Source organism: Vidua macroura, chromosome 27, assembly GCF_024509145.1.
Source record: "Vidua macroura isolate BioBank_ID:100142 chromosome 27, ASM2450914v1, whole genome shotgun sequence".
In the NCBI taxonomy this organism is placed as follows: Eukaryota; Metazoa; Chordata; class Aves; order Passeriformes; family Viduidae; genus Vidua; species Vidua macroura.
The window spans coordinates 5,194,138-5,210,699 of NC_071597.1; the positions used below are offsets into that span (position 1 = coordinate 5,194,138).

The 16,562-nt window shown below is 44.7% G+C and overlaps 1 protein-coding gene across 4 annotated transcripts in view; it reads left to right on the forward strand.

Moving 5' to 3' along the window:
* The window catches only part of GPATCH8 (G-patch domain containing 8), a 56,329-nt gene that overhangs the window by 16,087 nt on the left and 23,680 nt on the right, over window positions 1-16,562 (forward strand). Inside the window, exons 1-3 of one of the 4 annotated variants that reach the window (XM_054000235.1) lie at window positions 102-163; window positions 5,815-5,832; window positions 7,981-8,053. Coding sequence is in view for 1 of the 4 variants with exons in the window: in XM_054000234.1 (XP_053856209.1) it covers window positions 89-163; window positions 7,981-8,053 (148 nt within the window). In the remaining 3 variants the exon portion in view is untranslated. Of the gene's footprint in view, window positions 1-87; window positions 164-5,814; window positions 5,833-7,980; window positions 8,054-16,562 lie in introns of those variants that run through there. The other 3 variants (XM_054000234.1, XM_054000236.1, XM_054000237.1) reach the window with 3 other exon arrangements.

The following is a 16,562-nucleotide window of genomic DNA, read 5'->3' on the forward strand; positions in this document are numbered from 1 at the left end:
ATGTAACACTTTAACCAAACCTGTCTGGACACTAAATTGTTGGAAGTGTGTGCTGTGCTGTGGAGCTGACCCTGGTTTTCTCTTGCAGGGCAATCACTTTGATCAGTATGAAGAGGGGCACCTGGAGATAGAGCAGGCGTCTCTAGACAAGCCCATCGAATCGGTAAGGCCCCCCCCGATCAGCATCGTTCCCCCCGGAATTAGGCCATGTTGGATGGTCCTTGATGTGAATGCAGTCAAATCTGAAGCAGTGGGCACCTTGTTGGCAGTGAGGGATAATTGTGGTAAACTGCATGCTGACCTTAAGTGGGCCTGGGATTTAATCTCAAAGTAGTCCTAAAACTAAAACCTGAAATTTGAGTTCAACGTGATATTTAAGGAATTACTTAAAATAATACATTCATTCATAGATATTTATTTTAAGGTTTTGTACTTTTCTTTGAAGAATCAGTTTAATTTAAATGTGAACCTGGCGGAATAGTATAGTGAAATACATTTTGATGCTTTTTAGCTTATATTTTTGGAACAGTACCGGTGTGTTTAAAGTGTTAGAATGACACCTGGCGGTATGGAGACAGGGATCAGTGTTAGGCCTGCAGTCCTTCACCATGGAACTGAAGCTGCCCTGAGCCTTTCTCTAAAATTTCTTTACCTTAAGTTAGGTGTGAAGACTCCTGCTGTAAGATGGGGAAAATATAGGTTTTATTTAGTTTTAATTTTTAAATCTTTTTGGAGCTTTTTAATTTTTCTCTTTGCAAAGCACCTTCTGCTGGTTTTAGGCACAGCAGCTTGTTCAGCCTAAACTGGACCCACATTTGGCATTTAGCTTTAGCTAAGTTTCATTTGCAGTTTCCTTCAGAAACAAGAAAACTTGTAGTGAATAATCAAGGGGCACTTAGTGGTGTTCTGATTAAGTCTAGATTTTTGTTAAGAAAGTACTTTGCAGGTGTTTTTTTTTGCCTATTAATTGAAGTTGTGTTAAAGTTTCTCCACGTTAGTCAGCCCCTAGAAGAGCCAGTGTTAGCTGAAGCCCACTATATATTTTTATTGGTGTGTAGGTCGGTGTTGTGTGTGTTTGTGTGCGTGTTAGATGTTTACCAAAAATTTACACAACTTGGGGTGTTCGACGTTTTTCTTCCGCAGCAGTTGGCCCATATTAGCTAAGCAGCCATGATCTGGTTTGTATTGCACGGTCTGCCTTTTTTAATTTCTTCTCTAGGGTTTCCTTTCCCCTTCTTATTTCTGTTCTTCTGGTCCAGTGAACACTGCATATAGTACCTACTGTCTTAATGTGCTGGCATGATGCTAGATTTAGGCATGGCAGTAATTGATGACGCATGAGATAATGCTGCAGAGATGGGAATTGGTATTCACTCTTCTCCTGAATACTTCAGTCTTACCTTGGGACATGGGGATTTGAATTAAAATGCCAAGCTGGATGGAAATATAATGGGAAATACGTGTTGGTAGCCTACTCTGGGCCACACTGGAAATTAGCATTTCAAAATAATTCAAATGCTGCTTACAGACTAGACTGGTTACCTGATTTCCAAAAGTGCTTTCCCAAAGAGAGGAGAAGAAGAGATCACAGATTACATCTCTGGTGTTCCAGAGGGAACGATGCCTATGGAAGTGTATAAAGCATGAGCAGGTACCCTGGGCCCACGTGGGCTCACTGTGCAGATCCTCCACAGGAGTAATGCTTCGTGCAGTTTGATTAATGCTGAACTGCAGCAGAAAAAATAAATTAAATTATGGCTTTAATATTTTATTCTTGTCTCTCACCATCCAAATGTCAAGACATTTTTAATCTTTACAACTCCTTCGTAGGTACAATTCAACCTAATTGAAAACAGTTGGATGAAGAGGACAAGAGAATGGCTTGTTTTGTGAGGAGAAAGAGTTAAAACCTCAAATTGTTTTTCAAAATCAAGTTTGTTCCACTCTTCTTTTGTCTGAAATAAGAGAATCACAGAATCATTAAGGTTGGAAAAGCCCTCTAAGCTCATTGAGTCCAGCCAATCCCACAGCACTGCCAAGGCCACCCCTAACCCATGTCCCCAAATGCCACATCTCCATTGCCTGTGAACCTTTCCAAGGATGGTTGGCAAGCACTTGCCAGGGCAGCTGTGCCAGTGTCCATCCCAGGATTTCAAAGCTGTGGCTGCTGCGCCGGGTGGGGGTTTTTGGCCTGCACAAGGGTGGTGTCAGAAACTGCAGTCAGAAACAAACTGGTCACTGCTGAGGTTTCACATGGTCTTTGTAAAAATACATTGTTGATACCTTAATTCCCCATCTGGGTAGCAAGAATTACTTTGTGTTTCCTGACACCTGTGGAGGTGATTCTGCTTCCACACTATTAATGATCAGTGTGCTCTTTGAATTGGCAAATTACACACATTACCAGAAGGGACAGTTTCCTTGGCAGAATTCAGTGGGGTGCCTCTCCTGCAGGATATTTCACCAGGAAAGGAGTGTTCATTCTGCTCTTTCGGCTTTTTTTTTCATTCTATTTTATGCTGTTTGCTCACCCAGAACCAAAATCGAGAGGGAAGGAGGGAAGGCAAATCTATGTTTTAGAACTACCACATGTCTAAGTATTTTCAACATTAACAAATTGGATTTTAATCCTTAACAAGTTCTCTGTTAGCAATCTAACTGGCCTTTTCCAATGAATCTGCTCAGAGCAATGAGTGAGCCTGTGCTTCATGGTATGGAAGCAGTTTGGGTGATGAACACCCTGTGCTTATGACCGTGGCAGATCAAAGTGCTTCCCAGTTAAAATGTCATTCTTCAGAACGAAGAGTGGATTCAGTATATTCTCATAAAGGTGTTCCTTGCAGCTTCCCACATCTTAGTGACAGGAAGGTGCTCCAAAGCCTGCAGGTGTTTGGAGATGGGGGAGTGTTTCCTGTGCCATGTCCCTGTGACAGTCCCCACTGATGTGACATCCATCTCTGCAGCATTATCTGTTGAGAGGTGCTGACTGTACTGCTACAGCATGCAACTCAAAGGTGGCTGGAAAAATAGGTTTGGGAGTCTACAGATCATTACAATGTTGAAAGATGTCCTCAATTAGCCTACTGGTGGTGTTGTTCCTGTGGAAATCCTGCTGTGTGCAGCTCGTTTAGAACAAAGATGTCTGCACTGAAACATGCAACTCTAACCAGAGTACATTTATGGAAAACAGAGCTGCCAGGAGCTAGGGATGGACGTGGCCTGAACGAGTGCCAGCTGTTTTCCATTACTAAATTGAAGAAAATATTTCATATCAATGGACTATTCAGAGCTACAAATACTGATTTTTTCCCCCGCCCCTACAAGTAACATTTTTTTCTTGTTGTGCTTTGAAATATGCTGCACTTACACTGACTGTTCATGTCAGTGCAATACTGACGTGTCCTTGAAAAATCAGAGCACTTCACCCTTTTTTGTAAACTCAAGAAGCTGCATGCATTTGTTTTGGGGCATTTTGAGTGCACTGAGTTCAGGTACTTGAATGGGAAGTCACAAATTATTGCAGCTTTAGTAGAATCCAGATTTTCTCCACATTAATTCCTTAACTCTACCTGTTTATTGAGTCTCTTTGCTGTGAATTCCTGGTTTTCCTCATCCCAGCAGTGCAGATGGAGTAGGAGACAGCGATAGACCCTTAGAGCCCCCAAGAAGCAGCCCTGGCCCCATGCAGGCGGTGTCAGGGGTGGACCCACGCCGTCACCGCTGCAGGTTGGAGGCCAGACTGGGAATCACCCACTTATCCTGGAGCTTGTTAGTTTGTCCTTGTCCTAACTAACAAATGTCCTTTCTCCTGTCTCTAATGCTGCTCGGTGCCATGAGGGCCGCGTTGAGCCCCCGTGTCAGGCTGCAGTCGGTGGTGCTTGGACACCAGGGGCTGTCGCAGCCTGGCCGAGCCGGAGCCGGGTTGTGGCACTGGAAATCTGTACAGATCTGTGGACTCCACTAGTTCCAAAGTGTCATTTGATGAGGCTGCTGATTTGACATTTAGCAGCAGCCATATGTGGACAGCGCTATAAATAATGTGCTTCTGGAAGCTGAATGGTGTAGCATTACTATTTGGCTTTTCTCTCTGGTCTTCATTGTGTCATCTGTAGTGAGCTCTAGGTTTTGTTTTGGGAATCTTTTCAACCTCTTGTTTGCATGGGTTCACCCAGTAGCATCTGATCCTTGCTTATAGATTCCTCCATACACAGTCAGCACAGCTTACAATCCACTCAAGAGAGGAATGGTTCCTGCCCGAGCTGGGATGAGCGATGGGATTGTGGGGATCTCATGGAAAACCTGTGCTAGGCAAAACTGCTGGTGTGGGTTATGTCCCACAGGCATCATCAAAACCTTTCTCAGAAATTTGTACTGGGGATGTTCTGCTCAGGGATCACTGATCCACATGGAAAGCAAGCAAGGGCATCTTGTCAGGGCACAGGATGGGGAACTGGGGAGGCCAGTTAGAGCTGCTGGAGCCCAGTCACTTTGGATGAGGTTTTTCCAAAGCAGCTTACCCACTCTGTGAAGGTCTGGTAGACCCAAGGCCTTGCATTTCCTACACCTTTGGAGAAGTTTCTGCTTTGTCATTAGAGCAGAGCTCTCCATCAGTGCTGCCCAGCTCCAGAGCTGGTGTTGTCCCACCCAGAGCTGCTGAGCCCTTCTCCCTGCATGGAGCATCCCACAGCCTGTGCCCACATGGTCCAGGAGAGCTCCCTTGCTCACCTAAACACCTTTTGGGAGATTTATTTTGGCTGCCTCAATAATTTTTATTGTGGCTGTAATACAAGGAGCTCCCAAATGGCAGAGGAAGAAAGTGAGGAGACTCATGCCAGCCCTCTGCTGAGAAATGAGGGGTGTCCTCCTAGGGCTGTGGTGTTGCTGTGGATCACTGCAGCTCTTCTGTAGGAAAACTGCTGCAGTGTGAGGATAGTCTGTCCAAAAGGAATGACAGCTCTTGACATGGGCAGGAAGCTTGCTGTGAAAAGCCCCATCTCTTCTATGTGAAAGTAGCTGTACTTTACAGAACTTCCACTTAAAACTGCACTTTAAAAAAGAGCTGTCAGCTGTTGCAACATTTGTTGTCCCATGTCACGTTTTGGTCCCAATATCCCTAGATACTCCCTAGAGAGCAGACAGGCTCTCATGTGGGATCCAGCAGGCCTGGCCTTCCATTATTTAATTTTTAGCGCAGGATTTGCACTGAAGAGCAGTTCTGTCAGCCTGCCTCCATCAGAGGTCTGGGTTAGCTATTGGAAAAGGAGGGAGGAGCTGAACGTGGCCAGAAAGGAGCAAAGTGATGGCCAGGTCTCAACTCAAATGTTAATTTTAAATTATTAGAGTTGTTCTCCTTATTCAGTGCAACAGAAGATGCTCCATTTCAATTGAGTAGGATCTAAAATTAGAGAGTAGTTCCACTGCATAAACAAACAAATGAAAAAGTTGGGGGGGGGGGGAACAACCCCTTCCTGGGAACTGAGACAGAGCAGTGTTCAGACATAATTCCAATTTATGTCAAACAACTCGGGACCATCCTCTTGAGTGGGTCTGTAAAAGTGGTGCTAATGTGTATAACCTTTCTAAATTTTTCTTTTTCCCTTTAACATTTGTTTCCCCCTTCACTGTCAGTCACAACACACCGCTCTTGAATCTCCCAGCTGGTCTTGACTTGTTGAATTTATTTTATGCTTTCACTCTTCTTTAATAAATACATTACTTGCAAGCAGTGAATTGAAAACAAAGCAAAAGAAAAAACTACCATTAGTGATTGGACAGTTTCTTACTTTGTGTTACATTTAACTGTTCTTTTGACAGCCCAGTTTTTAAAGCCAGGTTCGTATGGAAATGCTTTCACTCCACTTGCACTGCTTTTGGAATAGCGTTCTGCTTCATCTGTCTTTATTTTAGTGCATTCATAACACACACAGTCAGCACAATGTCTCATCTCCCCTTGGCCAAGACTGCAAAGTACTCCTTGTCCTTTGAATTATTTTGTTTTTTCTTTTTTTTCCTTTTTTTTTCCTTTTGGAAAACGCAGCCATTTTTGTCAGCACCGACTTTGAGATGCAATGATCCTTTGTCAGAGTAGGGCAATTAGTGCCTTATCCCAAACATACCCCAAGCTGCAGCCCCTCTGTGCCAGGACAGAGCACTCTGTGGCTGTTGGGATTGGCCTGCCCAGGTGTGCCTGCAGGTAAGTGTTCATGTCTTCCCAACAGACAGCTTTCTCCATGGTGCTTGTGGTGGGGATCTCTCCTTGGGGGTTTTTTTGTTTGTTTTTGTTTTTGTTTTTTGGTTTGGTTTTATTTTTGGTGGGGTTTTTTTTTGTTTGTTTGTTTGTTTGTTTTTTTTTTTGTTGGTTTTTTTGTTTTGTTTTGTTTTGTTTTTGCATTTAACCTTTTATCCCCAGAAGTTTCCTTATGTCTCCTGGTTTCAATTTTTTTTTTTCCATGTAGCCCTAATTATGTCCTGGGGCAGAGCCGGTAGTGTGGCAAAAATCAACATTATTCCTTGGGAAATACAGGAATACAAAATGTCTGACTTTACTTGGATATCAGAAAAAAAATCCAAAATTTGTACTTGATAGCATCTTTTTGAGGAAAAATGTATCCATGCAGCCAATATCTTTGGGAAGGTTGTACCTTTCAAGCTGATTCACCAAAGTTGTGCAAACCCTGTGGTCATTTTCTTCGCTGTGGCGTGACAAAACCTACTCTGGTTTCTGTTGATGACTGTTATTTAATTAAAGAAACCTGCAGCATATAGATATAATTATATTTTTAGGATTCCATGTACCATTCAGTGTTCTGGAGTCACATCCTGTTATCATTCAGGATGTTTCGGTGATACCTTGGGTTGTGGTTTGCCTGATGATAATTAATAATCAACAAGTTCATATCTGATTTTTATTTTTATTTTTTGCAATTGGAAGGTGAACATGGTCCCAGCCATGGGTCCTTCTCTGACGAGCTGGTCACTGCTTGTAACTGGGTAAACTGGTCACTGAGATGAGATGGTTCGAGGGTGCTGTGAGTGCTCTGCCCTTTGTCTGGGGGCAGAAACCTTGCATAAAACACAACAATTTCCACATTAAGCCCTGCTCAGCCCCATTGCCAAAAGCTGACACTTAATTGCTGCATCAGTACTTTTCCAGTTTTTCCAAAATAGCTTTTTTTTTAGGAAGATGAGACATTATGCTTATTGTTTCCCCTACATGCACTAATGGTTCCTTGCTGTTAACTTATTGCTAGGCCTGTTTCATTCTAACATCTTAGTATTTTTGTTAGTTTACATGTGAAATGCATCACCCAGTCTGTGCTTGAGCTCATTTTATTTAATTGATTTTATTTTTTTTTTGTTTTACTAACCTCACTGTTTTTTCAGTTTAATATTGGCTGCATGCTAGTTTATATATATATACATATATAAAAAAAACCCAATCAAGTCTAGCCTGGATTTTGCTCTGATTGTGTTTTGGTTTCTAGTGGTGGGGCAGTCTTGCACTTACAACTTACTCAGTATTATAAAAGCCTGACACACAAACAAAATGACTAAACACATCGTAGATTTTCTTTACAAAAAAAATCTTAAGTGGTGCTGTCTAGGTGATGGATATGATTGTATAAATAGCTTGATTTTATGCTTTTTACTGTCAATTTTTATTGGTACACTTTATTTTCTTCCACATTGCTTTTTATTTTTATTATTTTTTTATTTATTTTAAACGTGATGCACAAAAGTTGCCCAGCACACCATCAGAAAGTGACCGTCCCCAATACCCATCCCCCTGGAAAAATTCTAGCCAGCAATTTTTGACATTTGTCTTTCCCTTTATTGGGCATATATTGCCTTTTCAGTAGCATTTTTTGCATGCATATATGTAGAAAAATCTCTTGCTCATCACATGTTTAAATGTCAGTGGGAAGGGAAGAATATATTATTGGAATATTTTTGGTTTGTTTTCTCTGTTCTGTCTGTCAGGATAATATTGGACATCGCTTACTCCAGAAACATGGGTGGAAGCTGGGCCAGGGATTGGGAAAGTCACTGCAGGGTAAGTCCAGTCCCTTGTGTCTGAAACCTTCAACTCCAGCCTTGGTCTTTAACAAAATTATTTCTGCTTTTTGTTCCTAGATTAGATTTTCTTTCCATTATTAATATATCCAAACAAATACACTGTTGAGTTTCGTATTTGGCAGTTTGCAAGTGGAAGCTGCTGCCTCACTTGTTGGTGCAGGTTAGAGCTGCGTGTGTGGTGGATGTGTGAGAGTCAGCGTGGAGGAAAGAGGATTCACCTTCCACACTGACAGGGAATGGTGCAGCTTCCAACTGCGCTGATGTTTTGGCGTTGAAAGAATTGAAGATTTGAGGTAGTTCCCATGATCTGTCAGCGCTCACCGGGGTCAGAAGCCATTAGAAGGCCAGGAAAGTGGTGGCAGAGAATCTCTGGTTGAGAGAGGCTCACTCCTGGTTTCTCCACAGGACTGTCACAGGTTGGACTTATTCCTGCTCCCAGCAGTTTGTCAGAAATTAGTAAATCTCACTGGGACACCAAAATGCTGGTTAGCCAGCACACACCAGACCTTGCTGTCTTGAGCCTGAATTCTTCTTGTGACACTAAACCCCATTTCTGTAGAAACCTGTGGAAGCATTTGAAGCTCAGTTGTGCCCTGAGCCCCTCAGTAACTCACTCATGTTCACGTGCCCGTAGTCTGAAGACCTGGGAGCTTGTAATCCGTGTTCCATGAATGAGCCCGTTAGAGATGAGGGTGTCTGTGCTGTGGAGGACTGTGCAGAGGTAATGAGTTCTCTAAACTTTGGGAATGCTTATTAATCCCTGGACTAAGCCTAACCTCTCAGGCAGGACTGCCTTGCAGATTAATGCTTCTGGCTTCCTCTAATGTGGTTTCAGTGGAGTTCTCTGGTTGATGCATGGCACTCTCCAGTCCTCTCATGTCTCTTCTGGGGCCAGACCTCAGGTGGGGTTGTAGCTGTGACCTCTGGGCCTTTCCTTTGGGGTGTGGGATGTGCATCACAGGGTGGAACTCGGTGTGGTGTCTCTTTTGGGTGCCCTGTACTGCTCTGTGTGTCACCGTGTGGAAACACAGAGACTTGAAAAAAGGAAAAGCCTTGTCCCAGCCCCAGGTAGATCCCAAAGCACAGCCCAAGAGCCTGGGGTGCTGCAGGCTCAGGTGTGATGGAGTGAGCATGGATTATGGGACTAGGTCTGGAGTCGGGGCGGGAGGTGGTGGTGTCACCATGTTCCATGGGCCTAGCAGGAATTTGCACTTTGAGTCTTGTCCAGATTTAGATGTTCCCCCTGTGCCTCTCTCTGTGCTGGAGCTGTTCTGGATGTCTCACATATCGTTGGAGCTCTGCTGATTGTGTGGAAGCTACAGGCAAATTGTGGATGTGGGCTCTGAGGGCTTTCCAGTGCCTCCTGCATGCTCACAGGAGTGAAAATAACCCACCAGTTTAACCCAGTTCAGTGCTGAAGCCTTCCTAATGTAGGTTTTGGAGCATGTGCAGCAATTTCAGCCCTTTTGGAAGGGAGTCCCTGTTCACCTGCCAGCCAACTTCTCCACAGGTCTGGGCAGGTAGAGGATGTGGAAGGGAGGCTGCTGCTGCTGCAGCTTTTCTCCTCTGAGTTCTCAGCAGCCAGAGCCTATGCCTGTGGCATTGGCGATGATTGTGTTGGGAGTGTTTAATTCATTATCCAGTGACCTTTCTACATGAACCTTAGATTGGCCCAAAAATCCAAATATAAAATGTCAGGAAGGAAACATTTGCATCCAATTTTAAGCTTATTCTAAGAGTTTGAAGAGTGAAGTAATTTGATGTGCAGTGAGAAGGGAGGAGCAGAACAGAAGTTCTTCCCATCTTCTACACTCCCTTGTTCAGTAAAGACCAGGAGAGGTTTCTAAAGAGATGTAGGTGTGTTCTTGTTAACCTCTTGCTTGACACTGCTTGGGCCAGAATCTTACACAGCTTGTGATGAGGAGGTGCGGCAGAAACAGAACCCCTTCAAGCAGCCTTGAGCTGTGGCTGTGGTGTCTGACCTCCTGCAGAAAGTCCTTACATCAAACTCTCAAAGATTTTGGGTTGCGTGCATGGAATTGATACCACATTCAGCTATTTTCTGTGCACTTAAAAGGAAGTGGATGAGTTCAGTGTGCTGAGTTTTGTGATGTTGCTTTTAATTCTAGATCTTCATCTGAGCTGGGGCTCCCTCTTTAGTTCTGTTGAATCTCAAAGTGAGGCTGTGTTACATCTGCCAAGCAGAAAAGTTTCTTTCTTGTAGTCTTGTGGTGTTGTTCAGCAAGAACCTCCCTGCAGGACTTTACCCTGTGATGGTTCCTTCATCCTGACCCACATCCTTCATCCATCACCCACTGAGAGATGGAATCCAGTGGTGAGAGTGCTGAGCTGTCTCTGGGTGGCACCTGCAACAGCCTAAAACCTACACTTGCCAATTGCTGGTGGTAAAATTTTGCTGGTGTGGTACACTGTGGCTCATTCTCAGGAAAATTCCAGAGGTGGAGGCATTTTGTACCCCTTGGGACAGCTGCCTTGTGGTGTAAGTCTTGTTACTGAGAAAAGCTGAGCTCTTGGGCAGGGAAGCACAGAGCCCATGCCCTGAGTGATGTGGCTGTCACCAGCTGTGTTCTGGCTGAAACGTCTGCATCTTTCACTGAATCTGGGCTGTGTGCTGAGTGGAGCATCAGGCAGGGACAGTGCTGTCAACTCTGACCATGCCAGTGCTGGAGTCCTGCTTCAGAGAATTCATAAGGAATTCAGCAGAGTCATCCTTCAGCTCATCTCTTTTCCTGGTGTTTTTCATCATTTTTTCCCACAAATAACTTGTGTTATATTTGGAAATGGTGCTTCAGCTTGCTAACAGCCAGTGAATATGAATAAGCAGGAGAGGGGATTGTCAGTTGACAGGGATCTTTTTTAATTTGGAAAATATGATTAGGGAGCCGCTTTTCCATAGAGATATGTGCTGGTTGTGCTCTGACAAGTGAGAAAATGGTGCTTGTTGCCTGTTTTATCTTTGGGGGAATGCCTGTAGTTGGTAATCCAGAATTTTGTGGTCTCCCGAAGAAATGAAACTAGCAAAAGATCAGTTAAAAGTATTGCTTGACCTTCGTGTGAAGTCCTGTGCTAAATGAGCCCAAGGATTGTGAATAAATTAGGAGTTATATAAGTCAGGAGGGGAATGAGAGGGCTGAGGGAAATCTGAATTCAACCACACTCTAATGATTTCTCTTGGAATGAGTATTTCCCGTTAAGTTAAAGTAGTATTATGAAAAGCCAGGAGACTGACGTGCAGAAGTGGGATAATTTGAATCGTACATTTGAAAATATTTTTATAAGCTCTTTGCCTTTTCCCTGTCAATTTTTTTGACAAGTCTTGTTTGAAAAAAAAAATTGTGCTGAAAACTTCTGGATTTTTTTTTTTCCTTCTGGACTTGTGCGTTTAATATGAAGTAATAGTACTCTAGAGGTATATCTGCAAGACTGAAACCAGTAGTTTAATCTCATTTAATTAGACCAGGGGAAACTGAATAGGTTGTCCTGCTGCTTCCTGGGTCATAGCAGGGCCTGGGGAGGGTGGGCAGCTCTGCAGGGAGGGTTTGGAGAGGGCAGGAAGAAGGTTTGATGTTTACTGGCCATATGGAGGGGACTTTGAGGAAGGATTGACCATCTCTGGTGGACAGGTCCAGCCCATCCTTAGCCAGCGTGGGTAACAACTGTATTCAACACAGATTTGCCTCTCTCAAGTTCTCTATTGTAAACATTCTTGCCTGATTGCAGCCTTGACCCTTTAAAAACAGCCCCACCACCTGTATAGAAGCAGTTACCTGTGTCCTGTATGATTAATTTGATACGTTTTAAGGCATTGATTTATTGCACATTCCCACAGTATTCCCAAGACCAAGATTATCCTGATCTTTTGTGGTATCTCTGAGAGGTGAATCCCAACGCGGTACTTTGCTGTGGCAACAGAAATACACAATTTGTCATGGCAGAGCTGCTCCTCAGTGTCTCAGCTGTGAATCAAACAGCTCAGGTAATTTGGGGGCTCAGTGTAGCTCTGGAATTCCTGTGTTTGCTTCTCAAGGGCTGAGGCAGCTCATTCAGTACTTGGTTATTGTCATGAAAATGCTCAGAGCGAAACCAAAAGGAGTTTCAAGGTGGGTGGTTGCTGGTCTGTGCTGGGACTTAGATTATCTCCAGTACTCGGGAAACAGAAGCAGCAGGTGGTTCTGTTTAGGGCAGGGATGTCCCTTTTGGGGCAGGTCCTTGCAGTGGCAGGAACTTTCCCTGTAGCCTTTCATCCTGAAGAAATACCTTCTGTCCCCTGCTTCCTCTGCCTATTTAGTAATAACTTCATGTTTGCTTATGTTTTTAGCCAAGTTTTGGCATCATTTCAGTGTAACTGTTCTGGAAGAGCTGCTTCCATCTCCCTGGGGAGCAGCTCTGTTGATGTAACACTGGGAGGAGAGGGCAGGGCCGTGCCTGTGTCTCGGGAGCTCTTGGCAGTGCCATGCAGGGCTGGGAACCCTTCCTGCATCTTTGTTCCCTTCCGCTCAGGCTGAAAGCAATAAACCTGCACAGACTGTCAGGGCAGTGCTGTTCCTATTGACCAAGGTGTGCCCCACACTGATTGTATAAATCATCCTGGTGTTACAGGGAGCAGCAGTTAATAGAAAGTGCTTTGGGTTTATTTTATTTTTTCACGAGTACATCCAGCTAGGTAGCAAAGTCAGGTATAGCAAATTTGTTAGCAAATACTAAAATCCAGTTCCTCCATTAAGTTGTATTTTTGTTGCATGGTTTTCAATTAAAAGAAAAAGCACAAGTGGATTTGTGCTCTGACTTGCAAATTCTGTGAGGATAAATATAGTCAGCACTTCCCCCCTCAGCATCACTATGGTGCAGTTCTTCTTTGGCACATTCCTCTCCAAATCTGTTCAGAAAAGGGAAAACATTCTCTCTTGGTCCAAGGGCTGAGCAGGGTGAAGAGCAGAAGTCTGACAAGTGCTGGAAGCTGCTCAGAGCTGCAGGTGAAGCCGAGATCCCTCGGCTCAGGCAGGAAATGTCCTCTCCTGGCAGCCCCTGGGGTGATCCCCAGCTGTGGGATGGAGCCGGATCCGAGTACCCGTTTCAAGGCGTTGCCAGGTGGCTGCAGGCATGGCCTTTGCTGGATGTTCCTCAGGCTGTGGGGAGCAATAAACAGAGCTTTGACCACTTGAGCAACTGAGATCAGTCACAAATGTGATCACTTGGCAGCTGCAGCTTGGAGAAATGAGCTCAGGGTTTGAATTCCAAAGTCTCGAATCCTGGTGCTGTCACCTGCTCACCAAATGGCTTCAGCTCAGATATTAATGTGTTTTCCATTTGTTGGCTCCTCTGATCTTGTGGAGGCAGACGGTGGCTGTATGTCAGGACTGTGAACGTGGAACAGTGAGCATCTGAGGGACTGAGGGGTGTCAGATTTCTTTCTGGGTTTTGGAGCTTTGTAATAAATACAGGAAAACACAGGAGAGGCAGATAAAAATGCTTAACAGTGCCTTTATTCATTACATATGGGTTGGTTTGGCAGTCTTACCCAAGAAATAGCTGTGATCACTCTCTTATCTTCTTGTATCTTCACATGTCCTCACAGGAACCGCAATCCTGGCATGGAGGAGCATTTCCATGCTTTTGTTTGCAACACAAATCATGCCAGTGGTTTTAAGAGTGATGTTTTCATCTGAACTTAGCTTGAGAAACCTGGCCTGCTGTGGCTGCTGTCATCATGCCCATCTTCACTGCTGTGTTAAAACCCAGCAGACCACAGACCAAAAAGGAAGTTTGCTCAGTGCCTCAGTGTCATTTGGGGGAAGCAGTTGCCCCCTTGTTTGCTTTTGGAGGTGCAAGATCTTTCCCTTGATTACAGGTGGTGAGTTTGTGTTGCTTGAGTGGGTGTAGCCAGTGAAATCTGAAATTATTGTGCTTTCAGTGCCACGTGTTTGTTGTGACAGACAGCCTTCGCCTGGCTTGGCACGAGGCCTTCTGGCCCTTTGTGCTGGTGCAATGGAAGAGTAGTTTTATTAAACTGGGAGAGAGGAGTGTGGGGCAGGGAGAGGCCGTGCCCATGCACAGCCTGCCTCACTCCTCAGTGCAGCCCTGAATCAGAGCAGACCCTTCAGCCTTGTCCACTTACCAAGATGAACGTAGACAGCACTTTTACCTTGAATTCCTATCCTGAATCAACCAGGAATTGTGTTTTTGCTCCAACACCTTATTTGTTGCTCTTTAATCCATTGCCCAGCATTTGGGGTAGGGATGTTTTTTGAACCAGACTCCACTAAGTTTCTTCCCCTGTAAAAGTTCAAGGAGCTCTTCTTGGTGCCTCAGTGTCAAACCTCAGCATGGTTTTCTGCAAGTGGCACCCTTGGTTTGTGTGTCTGTGAAGTTTTGAGCTCTCACTGGAAGTTTTCCATGTGATTGGGATGTTTACAACTTGACTTTCTCTCATCATTTCTCCCCAGCTTAGTAAGGATTAAATTCACAGGGCAGTTTCTGTGTTCTTGGAAAACACTTTCTCCTCTCTGGAACTTTGTTTGCTACCAAGGATGATGGACCTTTGTTTGAATCTCTTGATTGTTTTGACCCCTTCCAGAAATCTGACATAAACAGGATGAGCTCACAAATCTAATTCCTAAAGGGGACCGGGATTAAAGCTTGCCCTTGTTTGTTCATTTGCTTCTTGCAGCAGTTGGGATGAGTTTGATAACATGTCATTTTTAGCCAGTGAGGAGTACCCCAGGCTTGTGCATCAGTGAAAATGAATGGATTTTCTCCCCTCTCCCTTTTTGATGTACTGAATGAGGAGTCTGAATTTTCAACAGGACAGCTCTTGGTTTCTCATAGACTCTTAGGGAGCCCCGTGCTGCCAAGGCCACCACTAACCCCTGTCCCCAGGTCCCGTATCTGCACAGTTTTTAAATCCCTCCAGGGATGGGGACTACACCACTGCTCTAGGCAGGTTCTGCCTAGGCTGGACAACCCCTCCCATGAAGAAATTTCCCCAATGTCCAACCTAAACCTTTCCTGGCGCAATTTGAGGCTGTTCCCTCTTGTCCTGTCACTTGTTCCCTGGAAGCAGAGCCCAGCCCCTTGTGCTGTATCGAAACAGTCCCAGCAGTGTTGAGTGTTGCAAAATCCTCATCTTTAAAATGCAGCTCATTCATGAGTACAGGGACTCCTCCCTATTTCCCTCTTCCCAGATAGTGCAGCTGAAGGTGAGCCCTGTCCCTGGGGATCCATTCCTGCAGATGTTGGTTGCTGACTTCAGGCACCTGTTTCCATTCCAGAGCCTGCAGTGGGGTTTGTACTGACTGAACAAACCAACCCTTATCCACCAGAGCAACCCTGTGCTGTGGTCATGAACCTGCCCTGCACACAGCTGAGTGAGAGTCCCTTTCCAGGAGCAGCTGAAAGTCCCTGGAAGGTTGTGTCTTACTGTGGGTTTCAGTTGCAGCATAAAGATAACAAATAAGGAGAAATCCTCCATGTCCAACAAGATCAGATGCTGTTGTCTGTGTCCTCTGGAGATGCTGAGTTTCTGAAATTATCCTCCAGTGACAAGTGTGATACCAATCAGTCCTCTAGGATTGGATCCTACAAAGCTTGTATCTGGGGGGAATTTCTATGAAGATGTCAACAAAACAAGCAGGATTACAGTTCTTGTGTTACATCTGTGGTGCTCACACACTGTGCACAAGGGACACACTGGAAGAGATTTTATTGAATTATGTTAGCATAGAATTTTTGGGCTACTTTTTTTCATCCTCTTATATCTGAATGCCCCTTTAATGGAGAAATTTACCTGTTGGGATAGGACAAGAAGTAGATGTTATAAATTAAGTAAAGGTTCAATTTACATTAGGTATTGGGAGGAAACTCTTCCCTGTGAGTGTGATGGGGCCCTGGCACAGGGTACTCAGAGCAGCTGTGGCAGCCCCTGCATCCCTGGAAGTGTCCCAGGCCAGGTTGGATGGCGCTTGGAGCAACCTGGGTTAGTGGAAGGTGTCCCTGTTCCATGGAGGAACTGGTTTTTATGTTCCCTCCCAACCCAGGCCATTCTGGGATTCTGTTGCCATGATGCTGTTTTTGGAGGGAGGAGTTCCTCTGAATCTACAAATCTGATGAAAACTGTTTTCTGTTTTGATTTGTTAAAAAAAGGATAAAACATGGGCTGGTGTTGACAATGCTGGCATTTCCAGGCAGGCTCAGATGGCAACTCCAGCTGGGATATTCCCATTCCAGGGGGCAGAGCAGCATCCGCACCGTGTCCAGAGCCAGAGCATGGCACTGAACCCACAGTCCTCCATATGCAGCGTGACCTGTGTCTGATAGCAAAGCCCTGAAGCCTTAGGATTAATTTTCCCAAGATTTATTCATTTATAGCACGGGGGGGGGGGGGAAGTATTTGCTCGTATCCAATAGCTTTATGCATTTAAAAAGAAGGGAATCTGGAGAAGCCTGCCTGGCCACGTGCTCCCTGCTCC